The sequence below is a fragment of the Cervus canadensis genome, chromosome 26 (genome assembly GCF_019320065.1).
Source record: "Cervus canadensis isolate Bull #8, Minnesota chromosome 26, ASM1932006v1, whole genome shotgun sequence".
NCBI lineage: Eukaryota > Metazoa > Chordata > Mammalia > Artiodactyla > Cervidae > Cervus > Cervus canadensis.
Genome location: NC_057411.1, coordinates 23,782,481 through 23,804,934, shown reverse-complemented (window position 1 = coordinate 23,804,934; position 22,454 = coordinate 23,782,481). Strand labels below are relative to the sequence as shown.

Genomic DNA, 22,454 nt, shown 5'->3' with positions numbered 1-22,454 from the left:
CCTAAAGGAAATCAGTACTGAATATTCATTGGAAGGACTGATGCTGAAGCTGAAACTCCCAATACTTTGGCCACCTAATGAGAAGAACTGATTCATTTGAAAAGACCCCGATGCTGGGAAAGATTGAAGGTGGGAGGAGAAGAGGCCGACAGAGGATGAGATGGTTGGATGGCATCACCGACTCAATGGACATGAGTTTGAGTAAATTCCAGGAGTTGGTGATGGACAGGAAAGCCTGGCGTGCTGCAGTCCAAGGGGTCACAAAGAGTTGGACATGACTAAGTGACTGAACTGAACTGACTGGAGCCTCTGGAGCCTCAACTGATTTATTCTGAACACAGTTCCACGGGAAACGATCCATATGCCTCCCAAGATTTGCTTCAAAATAGGTGTGTGCGTATGTATATACACAAACACACACACACATAATGTGATATTTATATCATTACATATATATGTGTGATTATTGAATTTATATAACTGAGAATGTATGTGAATACTAATTACATATATATGCATATATATATATATTTCTGCTCTGAAATGAATGCTTAAATGTAAATTCCTGTCATTGAGTAGGCAAGACCTCCTGAAGAGAAGTTGGCAGAAGAGTTTGCTTCAACAACACCAGTGTGGGTGACTCATTCATGTTTTCACAACATGCTTCTGCCCAGCATCCATGTCTATTTGTAGCCTCACAATAAAGGTCCTACGTGAACGTCTCTCAGCTGCCCGCCTCTAAAAGCAAGGACACTGTACCCGGTTGACTCATTTGAGCTGCCTGTGCTTTTGCGAATAACCCACTGCCACATTTATGAAGGCATGTGATATAACTGAAGATTATTTCAGGCTGTGCCAATGCTTTTCTGCTCAATCCTGATCTAGTGTTTAGAAAGTTTAGTGAAGAAAGAAGATTTCACCCCTTTAAATAAGTCCACTACAGACCACTACTGGTATCTCTGGGGGGCATAAAAAAGATTGTTTTATCAACTCTAGATCATAAATACCATCAGAATAGGGATTCTTAGCTACTTTGGGCATGTGATCTGTATCCCCAGCACTTAAAATAATGCCTGGTACACACTAGACACACAATAAATATTCACAAAGGAATGTATCAACGTCTGCCTTAGACTGGTAAAATAATCTGGGCCTTGACACCAAATCCACAAAGTATTTTCTTTTCCTGATGCCAAATCAAGAAGACATTTACTGCCAGAGCATCAGGACCTCTGTATGTTATAAGATGTCCAACAGGCACACGAAGTGGTGGTCAACATCACTAATTATTAAAGAAATGCAAACCAAAACTACAATGAGAGTTTCACCTCACACTGGTCAGAATGGCTGTCATTTAAAAAGTCTACAAATAACAAATACTAGAAAGGGTACGGAGAAAATGGAACCCTCTTACACTGTCAGTGGGAATGTAAACTGTGCAGCACTGTGGAAAACAGTATGCAGGTTCCTCAAAAAATTAGGAACAGAGTTGACACATGATCCAGCAATCCCACTCCTGGGCATATATTTAGCAAAAAAAAATGTAATTCCAAAAAGATGCATGCACCCCAATGTTCATATCGCAAAAAACACCTCTGTATGTTAAAGAATATACCCTTTCAGTTTTGAGACAGTCGTCAACATATTAAATTCACCTTATTCCCTGGTCTTCAAAATAGATAAAACCAATAGATACACCCATCTAAGTCATCTACTACTGCAAGAAAACCTAATTAGATGACTATAAGCAAAATTTTTCCATATTTAAATTCTAGGATATGTAAAATTACTATGTAACTATTGAGTTGGGTATGCGTGTGCACGCCCTAATCAAACTATATTTACACATATTATATCAAAAAAACCATTGAACCTATGAACTTATTTACTAACAGCATCATTCCACCCGAAAGAAATTGATATGAAAGCATTCTGTTCAAGAAATATCTATTAGCGATCATTAATTTTTTAACCCCTGTTTTCCAATGTTTCTGCCACCCACTGAAAGTACCAAATTGTAGTATTTCATCAACATATTTCTTAAAACAAAAAAGTCTTCAGAAATGACATGGACTAAATATATGTATATATGAGTGTTAAATATATCCAACACTATTTTCATTCAGAAAAAGTTTAAAAAAAAAACAAATTCAGTTTCAGTGAAATTATCCATGGAGGTTACATAATTTACTGATACAATGGTCCATTATGTCTGACAAATTATCCTCATAGGTTTCAATTAGATACTTGATTAAGTCAACTCCCAGAAGTAACATCCAGCAAATGGTCATTTTAATGGACACTGAAAGCATTGACATTTCTCCTAAAATCTTTAGAATCCAGAAAACAGCTTACTCCACCAGCAAGGCCTTTCCCATAACACTTGTCACAGGGGAAAAACCCACAGTAACTACGTATGTTACACAACTGAATCTTTACAGAACTCGCTCATAAGCAAAATAATGTACCAGGAGGGATCAACAATAGACTTGAACAGATTTCTCTCTCTGATGCAACTTTATAAAGCTAAGTCTCATGAAGTTGAAGAGTTCTATTCAGCTTAAAAAGGCAAAAGGCTAACACATAAGAAGTGTCATTATGTCTCCATGTCAATAAGAACATTAAAAAAAAAAAAAGTTGAAAAATTATCTTCATCAGAAAGTCTCTCTATATTGTGCAAGACAGAAGGAGGTTTTGTTCTTGCTGCCCTTTCAAAATCACAGCTTTCTGTGATTTTTCTTAAAATATTGTTCAGTCGCTCGGTTGCGTCCAACTCTTTGCGACCCCATGGATTGCAGCATGCCAGGCTTCCCTGTCCTTCACTTAACACGAGGTTGCCTGTATTATCTTCTTCGTGCTGGCCTCAGGGTACTTCCCCAGTGCCTTTTTCCCCCACTTTGTTCTTTTGAATGATGTATTTTAATTATCATTAGATTTTCATTTAGATGAAGAAATACCACGCAATTTGAATTCAGAACAGATTTTGTAGCAATATCATTACTGACTTACTGTTACATTTACTCATTTTTGCCTATGAATGAGAAAAAAGGGGAAGACACTCTCTTTGTATACTTCATCTCCATGTCTACAACGCTTGGCTTCTATTCCCCATACTTGGGAATACACAGTTAAGTGCTTTCTGGCCAGCACAATGTAATTTTTTAAATGTTAAAAAAAAAAATAAAATGTTAATCACTGGCCAATATTTCAGAAGCCAATATTTCAGAATCACCAGATTTCACTTAAGAATTTGAATTTCCAACCTCTCTTTGAAAATCAGAAAATACATGAGTGCATATTCACATGGCAACAAGGAAAGCCAAGTGGCAACCGCCCCCTTTCAAAGGAGCAGGAGGTCACGGGAGGCATCACAGTGCCCAGCTGTGAGAAAACCCAAGCCAGCCTTGGAACAGTCACAGGGGGAGCCCCCAGCCCCACCAGCAGTCACGTGAGGAAAGAAGCCCTCAGGCAACTCCAAACTCAGCTGCCAAAACACTGTAAGTCTACAAGGACCAAAGGGAACCAGCCACCCGAGTCCATCAACCACCAAAACCACAAGAGAAAAGGAAAAAATGGTTGTTTGAAGCCTCAGATTTGGGGGTAACATGCTATGCAGTAATAGATAAAGACTAAAAGATGAAAGTGCTCTTAACAAGTGAAATATAATTGCTTAAACCAATGTCTCCCTTTTTGCTTGGGTCAACACAGGTGTCACAGAGCGTCTCCATATTAATTTTGTGTTTAAGCAGAAATCTAAAATATGAAATGTGCCCAGGGGAGAAAACAGATGTAGAAGAAAAGCAATCCTTTGGAAGCAGCTCTATTATTTCAAATAAGCTGGTTGGCAGCACTTATTAATGTCACATAGGTTAAACAGTAATAAGCAGTAACACAGAAGAACAGTGTTTGAAAAGGGCTTGAATCTGGTTCTTTTTTTTTTTGAATCTGGTTCTTTTCAGCTTCACTCACTACTCTATACTCAGCAACTAGCACAATGCCTATTTTTTCCCATAATGATTGGATCAACTAAAAGAGGTTTTGTACATATCTTTCTGATTATGGGAATTAAAAATATCTTTCTATCACTAAAACTTCAGCTATTATGGCTACAAGAGAAGGGCAAATGCCACCTGCAAAGCAACCAAAAAATAAGCTAGAGTCTTAATGGCTTAATGAGAGGCAGATCCAGGAATAGCAAAACCAACTCGTAGCTTTTATCCTTAAAGCTGAGTTCTTCTCACAAAGATACAAATTCAGTCTTGAGCAAAACACCCATCCACTGCTCACATGTAGAAGGAAGCTAACCAGGCATTCCCCCAAAACTTGATACATCAAGTTTAACAGTGTGGTCCATACATTCAAGGTAATAGAAGATCGAAACCTTATACCCAGCACAAAATTAAAGCAGCTGATCTGCTTTTGCCCAAATAGAGCTATATATCCTCATTTCCTTCCCTTCTTTTCCCCACTTGTGACTCAAGCCAGATTTCATCGAGCTATTTTTGTAACTACTAAAAGGCTGGAAATACAGCAGCAGACCAGAAGCAAAGTAAAATGCAGCATCCAGCAAAAGAAAGAAAATCACGCTGAGTAACTGAAAGGCCATCTGCTTCTCGCTGAGCTGTAGGGGTGAGGAAGGCAATCTGGCTGTACTATTTGTGTCTTCCCAAACCAAACCCACCTGCATGTTGTCAGTGGCATCCCCAAGCAGTCCTCCAAAAGTGATAGCATTAGTTACAGTTGCCAGATAAATGAAGAGAATTGCTGAAAGAGCCTGAATATTTAAAGCATCATAAAAATCACTGGCAAAAAATGGTGCTTTCCTCTTTATGTCCTTAATTAATCCACCACAGAACCTGGGTAGGGAAAAAGCAAACGTGACAATGTAAAATAAAGTATCATGCAATGAACCAAGAGATAACTTATTTAATCACAGAGAAGGTGTATTTAAAGTGTTTGAATCAGCAAGATACTATTTTAGCCCTTACAATAAAATCAGAAAACTGTAAAGGAATACATTTTCTTCTGTCTTCTTTTTGATCACCAAATTAGGCAGTCACATTCCCTAGACTGTTGGTCTTTAGATGAGAGTGAATTGTGTAGATGAATTCGGTGTCAGTGTCTAAAGGAAAACATCCCAACGTGTGAGCCAATCATATAAGGCCCTTTCTAATCTTGTCAGAACTTCCATCCCAGCCTCATTCATTCATTCACTCATTCATTCATTCCACAAACGTGTACTGGTCATTTGGGATAGGCCCAGCACTATTCTGAGTACCAGAAATACAGCAGTGAATAAGACAGGAAAAAAATACCCACCCTCATGGAGTTATTTTCCGAGTGAGGTGAACAAAATAAGTAAAATGCTGAAAATCAAAGGAAAAATTAAGTGGGGATCTGGGTTAAATGCTAGAGTTGCTATGGCTGAAATATCAGAGCGGCCAGAACAGGACTCCTAACCGGTGACTTTGGGGTGAGGATCGGAAAGAATGAAGGGAGAGAGCCATGCAGACGTGTCACGGAGGAGCGTAGCAAGCTGAGCCTCCTCATGTCCACACGCAGGTCAGCTGCCTGTCACGTGTCAGCTCACTCCCTCAACCAAACCTCACTCAGCTTTCCCCACGTTGTGCCTTCTGCCTTTGATGTCCTCTCTCAGAGCTCTACAACCCTTGGAAGTCTTGATCCTCCACTCATGGTAAGACTTGCACTAGGGGCTCTCACACATTCTCAGGATTATGTGTCTGTCTTAGCTGCATTCAAATGCCCTGCTTCAGTTTTCTTGCTATGTACAGACATATTGCGTGGCAGCAGACATACTGCAGACATGCAATGCACTTAGGAAAGTTAAAATATCAAAGATTACAGTCTGATTAAATAAAGAAGTTAAATCCCAGAAATTGTATCTATAGAAAAGGAAAAAGGACAGTTCTAATGGGAATAGTTTGTAAAGAACTATTCAGGGAAAAAATGGGGGAGAGAGAAGGTTCTGTTCTCTAGTCTTTAAGAAGGAAGAGGAGAGAAATAACATCCTCTTCATTTGGGAAACAAGCCCAAGTGGCTCACTGGAGGAAGAAAAGAACGTCATTTCATTCAGATTCAGTTGTCTGTTAAAATGACATACCTCTGTGTTTTCAAAAATCTGAAGTGTTTTTTAAAAAGTCATATCTTCATAAACGAGTATCCTACTTAAAACTGTAGCTAACTCAGATTGAAATGGAGAACATAATAGTTCAGGCATAATTCTAATAAAAAGAGATTTAGCCAAAGCTGCCTGAGAAACCTGAATTCCCCACTGCAGGCCGAGGAGACGGTGGCCCGGCAGTCCCTCATTTCTGTAACATGTAACTCTGTACATGTTCTGTGACTCTGCACTCTGTTCTGTAATATGGGTACACTTCTGAGTAAATGTATCAGGAAGAGATGGAATCAAGAAAGTCAAGGAGGCAGGGGAGACTGGCCTCTCTGCCACACCCACCCCCCGTCTCTCTCTGTAACAGCTCTCACTCACGCCCCTGCCATCACACTGGCCTCTGTGCCAACCCAGCACCCACTAAGCACCCTGCTCTTCTCTATTCCCCCCCCCCAACCCTAGGATCTGCCTCCCCACTTCTTCAGGACTTCCCTCAAATGCTGCAATTCCCTTTATGGCCTTTCCTTACAGACCACGCTATGTAAAATGGTATTACCTAGTACCTTTCGCCTGTTGCAAAACTCCCTACTTCTGCTTTACTTTGCCCCATATAATCAGATTCACATTTCGTTATTTGCTCATTGTTTGTCTCCCACCACTACAAAGTAAGACCCCTAAGGACAGAGGTTTTCCATTCATTCACTGCTGCAGCCCAAGCACGTGTGACTGACTGATAGATACACCATAAACTTGTGCTGGCTGACCAAACATACAAACCAGTGAGCAAAGCACCGATAGAACGATTAAGGGGAATTCAGACCAGAAGGGAACCTCATCATGAACGACAGAAGAATCCATCAGTTACCTTCCAGTGCGCTGCAACTCCTCACAATCTGCATGTCCTCCTCCTCCATGGCCTCCATCGTGGGGCGTGTCCCCATTCATCTGAACATTCTCTCCACCTGAGTACATATTCTTTCTAATCAAGACAACAGAGCCCAAGAGACGATTAGTTTTATTTTATTCACCTGCCTCTTAGCTACACCGTGCACTAACTAATGAAGAGATGGACCAAAAACCGTCTGGGAGAAAGATCATTATTTCCTACTACCATCATGTGTGTGCTTAATCGCTCACTGGTGTCTGACTCGTTGCGACCCCATGGACTGTCGGTTTCTCTGCCCATGGGGATTCTCTAGGCAAGAATACTGGCCTAGGTTGCCATGCCCTCCTCCAGGGGATCTTCCCAACTGAGGGATCAAACCCAGGTCTTGCACATTTCAGGCAGATTCTTTACCGTCTGAGCCACCAGGGAATCCCGTGAATACTGGAGTGGATAGACTATCCCTTCTCCAGGGGATCTTTCTGACCCAGGAATTGAACTGGGGTCTCCTGCATTCCAGGCAGATTCTTTACCAGGGAAGTAGACAACTTTAAAGTGTTCCAGTTAGAGCCAAGAAAAATGAGTACATGAATAAAAAGTTGAATAAACTGTATGTTGTATGAAAGGGAAATTGTTTCATCTCAAAAATCACAGATTTCTAGAAAATGGCTTCCCCTCAATTATCTCACCCCTCAATTATCTCACCCCTCAATTATCTTAACCTCTTAAATCTACAGGGAGTCACCTCAAATAAACTGATCTTTCCACCTATATAGGGGTCCCAGAAACATCCCAAAAGAATCTTTACCGTGTATTCCAATATTGTAATCTGAGATCTCTAATTTGTAATCACTGAAGAATATCACCACATGCTCATTTTCCAGTGTCAACCAAATGTCAAACAAAGGCACATGTGTGATTCATTTGAGATAATACCTCGAGTTGAATGGAAATCTGTCAATATTAAGGCACTAGACAGAACCTCTTTCCTCTTCCAAAAAAAAAATCTCCTTCTCAAAGATTAAAACTCTCAATGGCCTGATCATCTTACCTTTTGTCAGACGATGGAAGACTCTTAGGAGGCTCTATCCTGATCGCTGGATCCCACTCGCCGGGTGGAAGGACAATGACTTCGTCTAGGAACTCATCTATGCCAGCAATCAGGTCCTGCCTATCTTTTGCTTTATAAGCAATGTCATGGAACACCTAAAGAGTAAGAAGAGATGTGCTGATCCAACAAGAGAACTCTCCACATGCCTCAGATGTTGAGGCTGAAGAATGCAATCCAAAATCTATTTTAACATTACTGTGACCATAGCCTCATATTTCCTACTGTTCAGCTTACTCCAAAATAGTTTAGTATCCAGATTATGAACCCAAAGAATATAGGTAGAGGCATGAGAAAACAGCTGTGCTTCTTTTATATGATTTTTTCCTAACAATACCATAAAATAGCATTGCCTTTCATCTCCCACTGGTATGTACTATTACTGATATGGTTGCTATGGAAGCCAGATGAAAATAGTTTAGAGAAATACACAATCATTCCCTGAAATAAAAACTACTGGGCCAAACCACTGCTTCTAATTCAAGAAGGAAAAGTTCAAGCTGAGTGTTAAGACTGGTTAAAACTCAAACTCTGCAGCTCTCAAACACACAAATAATGTGAGTTAAAGCAAAGGGGTTTTAAGTAGGTGATCATCTGTCTGTCTTTTAGGAAGCCAATAACCAAACCATCCAAGGCAGCAAATGTTCCATGTGTTTTATGCAAATATCCACAGCAGGAGCTTCCAGATGTGTATCATACTCTTTGTCAATAATTCCATTCTTCTAATGTGCCTGATAATCTGAAAGTCTTTAATACCTAACCCAAGCCTTTCACACCTCATAAGTCAAATTCTTCAGTCTCCAGGAAAGAAGGTGGCCCCTGTTTGATACCTTTGGCTATTCTTAAAGATTGCTACTAAGCCTTTTCTCCTCAGTAGAATTTGTAAAAGCTATCAAACAACACGTAATGGCGTGGGGGTTTTGGGGTTTAGGGGAGGTCATTCAAAGTGTAAGCATAACATCTCCAGTAGACACAACTGTCTACAGCCTTATTTTCTCTTGCTACTTCCACTACGGAGGCTGGAAAGTCAGTCACTTTCTTAGACTAGCCTGCAGGTAAAGATGGGCAGTTCTGACTCATGGGATTAGAAAAAAAGAAAAAAAAATGTGTGGGGGGAGCACTAAAATACCAGTTCAAAAAGAAAGACACAGCTAATATACCCTGCCTCCTCCTTCCTGCTTTGCTACAGATGGTGTGACTGGAGTTGACAGCAGTAACCATCTTAAGACCACAAAGCAGGAGCCTTGGTACTTGATTTACCATTAAGCAGTTAAGGTAAACCAACTCCAGGATGTACTTACCTCCGAATTTCCTAACACGTGTACAAAACAAACCCTAAATTGTTTAAGCCACAAGTCAGATTTTCTGAAATTTGCAGCCTAAAGCATTTCTTTTTCTTCTTTTTCTTTTTTGCCCAAAGCATTTCTAATCAATACATCTTAGGGCGAAGAATTAAGAAATTGTAAATATGCAGAAATAAATAAAAGAACCCACTGAGATGTTTAGTTGCCTCAAAGGAAAAAAACAGTATTGCTATTCATCAGTGTTCCCAAATTAAGTAACCATCTGAGTAATCACCAAATAGAACTGCCATAACTAAATGCTCTATTCTCCACTCAACACATGGAGAAGCTAAGATATCAAGCAATGAAGCAAAAACAAAACATTTGGCAAAATAGCAAGCTAGAAAGGCATAAAAGCAGAAATCAGTGATCCTATATTCTAATAGTATTTCTCCTACTATGAGACTAGTTTGGAGTTTCAACATGTCTAAGATGTGTGTAGTGACATTTAAGCTATTATGAGAGTACAGTCAAAATTCCAAAGTGCTAGATACTTTGCAGCAATGGTTGCTAATGCATTTTAGTATGTGTGTCATTCCTTCCCACAAGATAAGCAAACCACAAAAACAGGTGCTATCTGATACCTAAGGGAAAATGCATTTCACTATGCATTATTTTATAAAACCCATTTCTGAAACAAAACACTTGAATTTGCAGGATGAATATATTAAACATTTTAAGAGATTTTGTTAATACAGGGACTTGAACCTTTTAAATAATATTTAACATACTTCAGTTTTCAGAACTGCAAATGTTTAGAAAAAGGAAAATATGACTTATTCTAACACAAAATTTATTTTTTGAGAACTATTAAAAGCAGATGTCAGCTCATTTGCACAAATGACTGCCCCTCATGTTTTAAAGAAGGTTGGTAACTACATAATTCTAATGAATAAAATGTGATAGCCAACTCACAGTATGAGAATACAAGAATGACATTCACAGATCACAGTCTTCCCGATTCCCTACCTCATCAGACATCAACGTGGCAATGGCTCTGCCAATCTCATGGTAAGACTTGGCTTTCCCCTTAGGACCTAAGAGAATGAATAAGAACCTAATGGGAGAGGAAAGAAGCAAAGGCTGTAACACATATTTCATCAAACTCAATACACATAACACTGAGACATGTTTAATCCTAATTCATAAAAAGGTTAGGTCTAGAATTCATCTTTAAAACAAAGGTTATAGTCTTGGTAATATGAAAGGCACACTTCCACACTATTGTGAAACACAAATTGTTGTTCATTTTATTTGGAAGCAAGGGAGAATTGAGCATGGAACCCTAAAAAGCTTCTTCATGAAGAAGGAAAGGTTCACTATATGAGTAAGTCTTTCTTTTCTAAACTTTCTTTTCTTTCTCTTTCTTCTGACTTTTCAGAAACTTTGGAGAAAACCCATTAAGCACAATAACTAAGAAGACTTAGCACATCCTCTGATTTTTCTGACTTTTCTTCACCCAATATTGATGGTTACAAATGATCCTCTCCATATTTTAAAGAAATATTTCTACTCAGAAGTGGCTGGGAGTCAGCAAAATCCAACTCCTCTACAATAAGCCACATGCTGACAACCAAAGTAAAGGAGGAAAAATATGAGAGAAATTCAATATAAAACATCATTCACAGTTAAAATTCTTTTACAGGATTCCTCATTTTCTTTTCCAAACTTGTTTTCTTGATAATGCACTGTTCCACAGTACTTAGGTCCTGAAACTTGCAGTAACAAGCTTATCTCCACTCAAGTTCACCCCTTATCATGTTGGAAGGAATCCCTCACTGATCACAAGGGCAAAGATGCAACTCTCAACCGGGGAGCAGGAGGTAAATGAATTAAAACACAGACAAAAGGCAATACTAGAAAAATCCCTGCCTTGCTTATTTATGATCATATCTTACCTAACATGGAGATAATGAGGACAATAAAAATGATCACATCCTATGTTTGCACAGCTTTCTAAAGCTTGCAAAGCATTTCACACTCACATATCATTTAAACTCCTACTATCCTTTGCTATAAGGACACGTATCTTACTCCCATTTAATGGTGAAGAAACCTAGGCTCAAGGAAGGTAATGGATGGGCTCAAAGACTGTCCCTAATGAATGACACAGTAGATGGTTGGATGGCATCATGGACTCAATGAACATGAGTTTGAGCAAACTCTTGGATGTAGTAAAGGACACAGAGGCCCGGTGTGCTACAGTCCACGGGGTCACAAAGAGTTGGACATGACTAAGCAACTGAAGAACAATAAAATAGATAGGACTTTTTACCTCCTGTTTTTTTTCCACACACAATTCTGCTTAATAATACCTGCACAACCTATACACCAGAGAAAAGCTATCCAACTATGACTTCCATAGGCCACTCTGGGGAAAGAGGTTGTGGATACTTAGCTGGGGACAAGAAAGCTTAAGTGAGATCTTATGAAACCACGAATGGCTTAGGACTTTTGTTGGTAAAATTTTTTTTACTAATTTATTCATATTTTTGTTGTTTAAGAAAGGGCTATTGATAGCCAACACTCTTCAAGGTATTAGGGTCTGTTCTCAAATGCCCTTGAAAAGACAATTCCATTTTTCATCATAAAATTTAATCTAAAGAGTAAAGAAAAAAAAAACAAATTGAGAATGTAAGAAGGTAAGTCTGAATGTCTGAATACTCAGAGTTTACACCAGAATAACCATAAAACCATTCGGTATTTATTTGCTTAGAAACCAGTTCTGGAGTGGAGCGGCGCACTCGCTTTCAAGTGTTATCACAGTAGATGAAACGGGCAAAAGCAATCAGCAGGCATGAAAGTCATTCAAGTATGAAGGAAGTCATTATTAGAACTGGGTTTTAATTCTTCTAACTAGAACTTGCCTTTTTCCAAAGCTGAACCTAAATTATACGCCACCACGTATAGTATTATCAAGAGCTTTTTTTATTGACAGAAAAGTACGATGCACTTTTCTGAAGGGATGGCTCACTGAATGAGTGCCACACCTAAAAAAAATATTTAACAACTAAAGTAAAATACAAATCTCACTAAGAAACACCTACAGTACTTGTCATACGTCCCAATTCCATTTACTTGTCTACCAAGGGCCAGTTGTCAGGCAGAACAATAGGGCATAGCTTTAGACAGAAGTGGGCAAATGTGGTACAGCAAGAGAACATATATAACACCTGGATGCTTTACTTAATACATTTTTAAATAATGTATTTCCTTTGCCTGTCATTTTTTATTATTTCAGGCTTCCCAGCTGGCACAGTGGTAAAGAATCCACCTGTCAATGCAGGAGACTCAAGAGACACAGATTTGATCCCTGGGTCAGGAAGATCGCCTGGAGAAGGAAATGGCAACTCACTCCAATATTCTTGCCGGGAGAACCCTGTGAACAGAGGAGCCTGACGGGCTACAGTCCAAAGGGTCTCAGAGAGTCAGACACAACTGAGCATCTGACACATCCAAATATTAGCATCTAAGCACTACACAATATCCAACCCTTTCCAGCCACTGTCTACATCCTCCTACCTCCCCCTAGTATCTGCATCCTGATTATTTTACATTTATAAATATACAATATGGACATGCACATTTATCAACTGACACATGAATTAATTATCAGGTTAACTATATGGCAACAAAGCCAAAATAGTGTCTTATTAGAAAGTGCAGAAAATGCTCTCAGTCATTAATAGTCCTCAAGTATAAATCCTGGCAGACAATGGGCAGCTATAGTCCAAGGGATGACAGAGTAATGGATCCTCCACCTTAAATCCTATGAGATGAGGGCATACATTTTCTACAAATATTTACTCTGCTCTTTACTAAATAGCACCAAAGAAGAAATGGCAGTAACAGACCAGTGGTGACCATAAAAAAACCATTTATCATAGTAGCAAAACCAGTATATGAGAGCTATAGTGTTTTCATTACATTAGGTATAAAGGTACAACTCCTCTTTCCTGAGTAATGTGATCTTTATTAAAACACATATATATATATATATGTGTGTTCATATATATATATAATATAAAGAAAATCATCAAGTGCCAAATAGAAATAAAAAGTTACGTATCAGTTACAATTTTCACATTACTTCAGTCAGGAAGCACTGAGTAAATCCATTTTCTTAAAATGCATAGAGAGGAACTCTGGACACCCACAAGCAGCAGGAAACATCACCTCAGGTCAAGAATTTCATCTGTAGGAAAGCAGACCCTTAGGAAGACTGTAATTTGAAGTGCTCTGTTGAAATGGGGATGAGAGATGAGAGATCTGGGAAAACTAACAACACAGAACAACTCGAGTTGAAGTTCCCTCTGCCTGAAACATGTTCTCTCTTCTTTAACCCTCCAAGACGCAAAAGCTGTTACAACTTTTATGACAGAAGTACATCTTGCCAAACTCGGCTTTTATAATGTACTGAAAACTTCTTTCATGACTCAAGTGGTTTTGTTTTTTTTTTGTTTGTTTGTTTTTTTGGTCAATGGACAGATGTTATTTTTAACCAGAAGCTTTTTCTCTTTATTAACAAATTAGAGTAAACATCACATTTGTGTGGTTGAAAGGGCACAGTCCATGTTGCTGGCCTGGGGGACATAATTTAAGCTGCTGAGTTCTTTGTATTCGCTTATAACTAGACACAAGTCACAGAATTTATAATAGTGCCTGGCTGTCTTGAGAATCTTCATGAGGCCCTTCTACTCTGCTGTGCTCATTTATCGTGCCTGGGGAGAATGCCTCTAGTGTTCACCACAACAAAAATCAGTACCAGATGATCTGCATCCAGAACCAATGGACTATACTCATATTCACAAAACAATTATAGGCAGAAACAGAGCATAATATCAGAAAAAGAATCAGCCTTCCTAAACTACTCCATCTTTTCAGAGATGTGCACCCCTCCTCCTTCCTGATATATCACAGCCATTCTAAAATAAACTCAGCATGCACCAATCCCTAACTCCCTTTTTTTAAAACAACAGTGAATCAAATAACCCATTATTCATATTTAGTGGCTTTGGAAAATGTGGCTAAACTGTAGCTTCCTCAATAAATTCATAAGGACCACAAACCCATCATAACCAACCATATTGCACATAGTAAACAGCAGTGAGTCACTGGAAGACTGTTACACAAGACAGAACTGAACTGGCAAGACCTCCATCCCAATTCCTCTAATAGAATTTTTATGGTTTTGACAATTAGGCACAAACAACTGCTTTCAGGCAGATCATTATTTATAACATAAAACAGATATTAACTAAGAGTAACACAAAGGGGTAAACATTCTAATTTTATGGGGGGCTAGATCTCTCTTTAGAATTATTTGCCTTAGATGTGAAAATCAAGGTAAGAAAAGCACAGATTGATCAAAGGCTTTGATTAGTCTTCATGGGAAAACCCTAAAGCATTTTATTGCAATCCATTCTAGGAGTCTCCTTAGATTTTCCCTAAGAGCCTGGCTTCAGAGTCAGAAATCTGCACTGACAGTGCGTCATCCATGTGGCTCCATCTCGGAACTGTAAAATGGGAATTATATTCATCTCCATGTGGCCCATAAATATGACTGAGTGGCAGCCTCAATGGAACAGATGTAAGATGATAGCAAAGCCAAGTGCCTGTTAAGACACTAAGAAAATCATAAACATATCCAACTAAGTCACCAAAGAACAGAGTTTAATCTGCTTTCACATGGATGGCAAGAAGGTCCTCTACGTGGGTAGAAAACATCTACGCAGTTTGTAGGAGTCCAGCTGCAAACAGAAAGCTAAACCAGATCAAGCAAAGAGCAGAGTGGTTAGAGAAACTGGTGAATTCTATACAAAGGGAGTGGCTATAATCATATTTCCTAAAAGACGCATGGTAGTAATGCTATTTATTATAAATAATAAGAATAATAATAATAAGCAAAAGAGCCTGTCTTCCACCTTCAAAAGGAAAGGAAAAATGGAAAAATTTTTCAAAAGAGAAAAATGACTGTCGTTACAAGATGTGCACAGAAACAGATTTCTCAGGTCTCTGCGCAGGCTAGCGGGGTGGCATGCATGTTAAGCACACAGCTGAGTGCAGAGACATCCTCCACAATGACCACCACGCTCCTTGTGGGATTTCCTTTATTGGATTTCACAGGATGCAGCCATTGTAAGTGGCCCTGTATTACTCACACACAAAAAAGCTAGTGAGACTCCCTTCTCAGTGATTACAGCTTGCCCTGGTTCAGAGGATAGCAAATGGATAAAACTATTTCCTGGAAAAACGTTAACATGCTAGGATATATTATTCAGATTACTGCCCTGAAATAGCTTTATGACATTATTGAATTACATTCCCTTGAATAGACTGGGCTCCTTTTCTCAATTCAAATGATGCTTGATTTTACCTCTAGACTAGTACCACTGTCCAGGACAGAAAAACATGAGCCGGACAGAAGCAGATGATAAGACAGACTCCAAAATGGTCATGCTACTCAATGAGCTTGTGTTATTGTTTAAATAAAAGTCTTTTAAAATATTTTTATGTGTAGCTTCTAGAGAAAAAGAATTAAAAAATGAAAAAGAGCAACTGAACACTTCTTGGCATGTCTTTTTCCTTCAAGCTCCAGAAAAGTTGGTCCAAAGAGACATAAATAAAACCAAAGGGACACACAAGCTGGGGTTCGGCCATGACTGAGTCAGCTAGCTGTTCGCCAGGTGATTGCTCAGATGGACCTGCAAGGCTCTGCTGGAATGTTTTCAAGCAAAAAGCTAAGTTCTAGAAAACACAAATCATGATAATCCCGTTAACTGAATAAGCTATAATGACCCCCTTTCCTCTGCCATTTGTCCAACAACTGCTTATATTATTCCTATATTGTAATATGATAAGCATTCTCCCTGTTGTTAGTGTCTAAGAAATAGAAAAATGGGATAAAAATGCCCACATAAAAAAGAATGGCCTGTAATGTATAAAATGGAAGGCCATAAGGAAATGTTCTCCTAATTTTCCTCCTGAATTGGCTCAGAACAAACCTTGAGCCCTTTATCTTGTTGGTTTACCTTGCTCAGACCATCTGAGACTACTGGAAATCCATAGCCTCTCCTGCTCACCTGGAGAAACCTAAAGAAAAGTTCCCTGCCCTTGCCCTGGGCACGCCCCTCCAAAAAGGCCCTATTTTATAATAATTTTCTAATTTCAACCTAAAGATTATAGACTTCTCTTTAACCTATTCCTAAGCACAAGTTTATTTGAAGCATTAGCTTCTATTTACCTACTACACTTGACATAGAAGTCAAGCTTCCTCTACTGGGCTCAGTTACAGAGGGAAATAAAAAAGGATGACTTCTAAGGTACTGTCCAGTATGAGTACATGATTCTAATACCAGTAGTATGCTTTCTTTTAAAATAAAACTTTATGAGTCCTAACACATAACAGTAAAATGTACAAACTTAAGTGTACCACTTAATGATTTTTATTTTGTGCATATATATAATAAACACACATTGTTATTTAGTCGCTCAGTTGTGTCCAACTCTTTTGCAACCCCATGGACTGTAGCCTACCAGGGTCCTTTGTCCATGTCATTCTCCAGGCAAAAGTACTGGAATGGATTACCATTTCCTTCTCCAGGGGATCTTCCCGACCCAGGCATCAAATTTGTATCTCCTGCACTGGCAGGAGGATTCTTTACCACTGAGTCAAAACACATATATACATGTCTATATATGTACTCATGGACACATTTACATATATTGATATATATAATGTGTATATGTATGTATGAACATACCCACTATCAATTTTCTAATAAAACAGAGAGCAAATAAAAGCAACTCAGACCTCTGAACCATTTACCATCTATATGATCTTGGAGAAGTTACTTAAATTTTCAAACTGTTTCTTCATCTATAAAATCCCTTATAGTTTATACTTTAAAAATTATTATGAGTATTAAATAGGCTAATCCATCAGAAACTAATCCACAGTCCAATGAATTATTATAATCATTATTACTACTATACACGTGCCAAGTCAATTGAGAGCATGAAAGTCAGACTGAACCATTATTTCAAGTTAAACCTTTCTAACATGCTTGCTTTGGATGTACCCTCATCCTATTGGCTCTCTAGCCTGAGGGGCAGGAGTTTTCCCTATGACCACACTGTGGACCCCAGCGGGTCAGGGAGCAGCTTACCTTGTGGGCACAGGGACCTCAGTCAGGGCACCCAGCATGACTGCTTGCTGCAGCCGAACAAAAGCAATGAAAGGAGAATCCAAGAAGTCTACCTCGCCAACAAGCACGTTGGAAGCTTCTGCATCACGTGGCAGTTTTTTCATGAACTTATTCTTCAGCTGCATGGGAAGAGCCAAGAAGACACAACTTATTTCCAGAGAAGGGAACTCAAAGAAATTTCTTTGTGAGCCTATGTGCACCAGGCAGGCCCTAGCTAGCCATTCTTCTATTATGTCTAACCATTCTATTTTAATAAGCATTTCTCTGTATTTTGGATGCAAAAACATTAAGCATATAGTCATGTGGTTTACATATAAAACAGTATTTATATACGTATCAATTCATTTACTTATTCACTCAATAAACACGAGTTTAAGAGTCTCCTGGGAGCCAGGAACTGATCTAAGCCCTGATGATAAGAGATGTGTCAACTAATGACATGGCCTTCTTGAGCTCATATTCCAGCAGGGGAGAAGTAAAATAGAACTTAAAGTAGTGGTAAGTGGTAAGAAGAAAAAGTAAGACATGTAAGAGGATACATCTTTAGACAAGGAGGTCAGGGAAGGCCTGTGAAGAAGCACATTGACACTGGGGTAAGGGGACAAGCCAAGTAAAGATCTGGGCAAAGAAAATTCTAGGCAAAGAGAAGAGAAAGTGCAAAGCCTCTGAGCCAGGCAAGAGTCGGGCAGTTACAGCAACAGTAGGTGGCCAAGTGTGTGGGAGCAGATGGAGCACAGGAGAGAAAACGGCAGCAGATGAAGGTGCAGACGTGAGGGGGGCCAGCGGGTGAGGGTCTTGAAGGCCACAGGACGGAGTTTCAGATGTTTTAAATAGAACTTACCCACTAAAGAAAAGTCCATGGCAAGGTGGAGTAGAAAGGCCTAAATTTAAGAGAAATCCCCATGTAATCAGGCTTTAAGACCATGCGATAGGATGACACAACCTCGGGAGTAAGTGTAGACAGAGGAAAGGGCTGTCCATTGACCCTTAACATCTGTCCATTGACCCTAAACCCTGGGCTACCTTGGAATGGAATGGAATGGAAGCAGATATTGGCAGAGGACACTGAAAAAGATCAGCCTGTGAGGTAGGAATAAAAGCAGGCCTTCACCAACCAGGGCTTTAGGTGAAGAAAGGGACCAATGAGGACAGGGCTATCTGCTTCAGTGTCAAAGGCTGCTAGAAGTTCAAATAAGATGAAAACTAAGAAAGGACTAATCATGGGACCTGGACCACGAGGGTAGTCCCAGTGGTCTTATGGGAGACTCCATACTCCCAATGCAAGGGGCTTGGGTTCAATCCCTGGTCAGAGAACTAGATCTCACATGTGGCAGCTAAGAGTTGGCATGCTGTAGCTATAAAAACAGAGAAGGCAATGGCACCCCACTCCAGTACTCTTGCCTGGAAAATCCCATGGACGGAGGAGCCTGGTGGGCTGCAGTCCATGGGGTCGCTAAGAGTGGGACACGACTGAACGACTTCACTTTCACTTTTCACTTTCATGCATTGGAGAAGGAAATGGCAACCCACTCCAGTGTTCTTGCCTGGAGAACCCCAGGGACGGGGGAGCCTGGTGGACTGCCATCTATGGGGTCACACAGAGTCAGACACGACTGAAGCGACTTAGCAGCAGCAGCAGCAGCTATAAAAAGAATCACAGCTAAAAAGATCCCACATGCAGAAACCGAAAGACCCAGCACAGCCAAATTATTAAAAAATGTTTTTTATTTTATTTATTTTTTTAATGTTTTTAAAAAGAAAGTAAAGACCAATGAATTTGACAAGATGGAAGTGCTGGGTGATCCATACAAGAGCGGACACCAGGCTACCCAGTAAAGAATAAGATGTGAAAAAATGGAGACAGGGAGTAGAGAGAATTCTTTTGAGAAATGTTGCTACCAAGAAAAGCCAAGAATTAAGGAGGTAGGTGAAGAAAGGGATAAAATGGAGAATTACTTTTTCATGGGGAATATGATCACAATTTGGAATGTTCATGAAGATGATCTAGTAAAGACAGATCAGTCCTGTAGGAGAAATGGGCATAACTGCAAATCCCCTCAAGCAACCTTGAACTATTGAGAAGAGAGATGTCCATGCATAGCTAGAGGGATTAAATCCAGATGGAACACAGCTCATCCATTCTAACCAGGGAAGGCAGACTCTAGGTTCAGTCAGGGGTGATCTGGGAAGTCTGTGGGGTGAAGATGAGAATTCCAAGGACTTACATTTTTTCAGTGAAATATGAATGACCTGATGGTGAGGAGGAGGAAGACAGACATACATGGGAGCTTGAGGAGAAAGGTAAAGGTGTAGAGTGCTTTTCTTGGAGAGTAAAGGTTGCCTTTGCCAACAAAGGTCTGTCTAGTCAAGGCTAAGGTTCTTCCAGAGGTCACGTATGGATGTGAGAGCTGGAATATAAAGAAAGCTAAGCACTGAAGAATTGATGCTTTTGAACTGTGGTGTTGGAGAAGACTCTTGAGAGTCCCTTGGACTGCAAGGAGATCCAACCAGTCCATCCTAAAGGAGATCAGTCCTGAGTGTTCATTGGAAGGACTGATGCTGAAGCTGAAACTCCAATACTTTGGCCACCTGATGCAAAGAACTGACTCATTTGAAAAGACCCTGATGCTGGGAAAGATTGAAGGCAGGAGGAGAAGGGGACGACAAAGGATGAGATGGCTGGATGGCGTCACTGACTCAATGGACATGAGTTTGGGTAAACTCCGGGAGTTGGTGATCGATAGGGAGGCCTGACGTGCTGCAGTCCATGGGGTCGCAGAGTTGGACATGACTGAGCGACTGAACTGAACTGAACTGAAAGGTTGCCTAACAGTCACTTTGAAACCTTATCCTGTAGGTGTTATTCATTCCTTTCCCCTCCCAACCCAGCTCCCACTTAGAATAGGCTTGTTCAAGTATCCTTCAATGAGTGGGAAATGTCTTCCAACAGCTCAAGGAAAACATCTCAACAATCATAAATAGATAGAGATAAGAATTTTGCAAGAAGACTTCTGATATACACTTCTCACCAATATGAATATCTCCCCGCTTAAGTTAAAAGTTACCAGTGAACTTTTTTCTGCCAGGGGTTATCACCTATATGGGAAGTGGGAGGCATGGCCCAATTTTCCCCAGTAATGAAAAATTACAGTAGAGTTTTATTTTCTATTTCCATATAAATAGTTCTCAATAAGGGAAAATAAGTGCCATGAAAACTGATCCCCAAAACCATCATCTTCAGTAGCATTTTAATAAGATTCTTGCCTTTGGAACTTCATACAAGAAGAAAAAAAAAAAAAAAAAAAGAAAAGAAGGGAGTTGGAACTAATAATTTAGTGGAAACCAAAAAAAAAAAAAAAAAACCCACAAAGGCAAGATTATATATTTTTGGATGTTAGAAACATGACTACTTCTAGCAGTAAAAGACTTTCCCAAAGTTTATACCATTAATCCTTCAAGCAATACTAATATTTCCAAAAAAGTCTGTTTATTTCTACAGATACGAAAAGAGCAGCCATGGGAATAGTCTAAAACCATCAAATTGTTATTCTAGTCAAAGGAAGTTGCAGTAATGAATTGCCCTATGTAACATGGAGTACAGTGTGGGATATGGTCAAATGACCCAAAGGAATAATGAAATACCACTGCTAGAGTAATCTTCCGACTCTTTCCAGAGACAGCTCCCATTACCAACACAGGCCATGAAGCTCTATAATCATCTGGTTGTACCTGCCATTCTCTCCAACACTCTTTGCTGTAGTTAGGTAGGTAATCTGATCATAATCTCCTGTTTTAGGTACTTAGCCTCCCACACTTAGGACCAAAAAACTGTCCTTTCCTCATTTCTACCTTTTCTAAACCTCCTTCGGAGCGCAGAACAAGTCTTTCCACTCTCTCAGCAATGCTCCTAGGGAACTCCAGAAGCACTCATTTGCTTTTTAAATTGGAGTATAACTGCTTTCCAATGTTGTGTCTCTGCTGTACAAGGTCAATCAGCTGTATGTACACATACCTCCCCTCCCTCTTGAGCCTCCCTTATGGCCCCCCATCCCACCTCTCCAGGTCGTCACAGAACCTGAGCTGAGCTCCCTGGCCTTACAGCAGCTTCCCACTGGCTATCTGTTCCACACATGGCAGTGTATATATGGCAATCCTACTCTCTCAGTTTGTCCCAGAAGCATTCATTTTGGAATCATGCTTCTGCCAAGGTTGAAGTCTTTGCTCTGAACTCCCTGAGGGTTAGAACAGTTTATCCCCCACAGAACTGATCGCTTCCTCTGCATGTAATTCAGCTGTCGTAAATATTTTGAATGGAAGGAATGAGCCCTGCAGAATTTCCAATCAGACCAGAAGAACATTAAACACCCAGCAAAGTTCAAGAGGTTTTAGAGGCCCATTCTAGAACATACTAACTGTCTGGATCTATCACTAAGCAACTACTGACTCACAGAACATGCAGAATATCCCACAGTCATATTCTTCCACAAAATGTTTTACTTGTATGGTACCTTTACTAAGATGACTACACCATTTTGGAAAAATTGAAGCATGTTTTTAAAGCTAGAGGAACTGCATTCTATGTGCTCAGAAGAGAAGTAGTTATAAAGACATATTCTTTGAGATCAGCAAATCTCACACTGTGTTTGTGAGACACTAGTGTTCTTGGAGAAACTAGTAGCTATTCCAAAATAAAAATGTGTGGTGCCTGAGGTGCCCTGGAACTTAGTCCTCAGATGACTCTTCTCTACACACACTCCTGGGTGATCTCGTCAAGCCCTCTACC

At 39.7% G+C, this 22,454-nt stretch overlaps 1 protein-coding gene across 5 annotated transcripts in view; it reads right to left on the bottom strand.

Annotated features, from left to right (window-relative positions):
* The window catches only part of SLC4A4 (solute carrier family 4 member 4), a 351,440-nt gene that overhangs the window by 93,449 nt on the left and 235,537 nt on the right, over window positions 1-22,454 (bottom strand). For all 5 annotated transcript variants that reach the window (XM_043447564.1, XM_043447563.1, XM_043447565.1 and 2 more), the window contains exons 8-12: window positions 17,633-17,790; window positions 10,434-10,521; window positions 8,065-8,219; window positions 6,996-7,109; window positions 4,682-4,856 (exon numbers count right to left, since the gene is read on the bottom strand). In XM_043447564.1, the coding sequence (XP_043303499.1) occupies window positions 4,682-4,856; window positions 6,996-7,109; window positions 8,065-8,219; window positions 10,434-10,521; window positions 17,633-17,790 (690 nt within the window). The remainder of the gene's footprint in view (window positions 1-4,681; window positions 4,857-6,995; window positions 7,110-8,064; window positions 8,220-10,433; window positions 10,522-17,632; window positions 17,791-22,454) is intronic.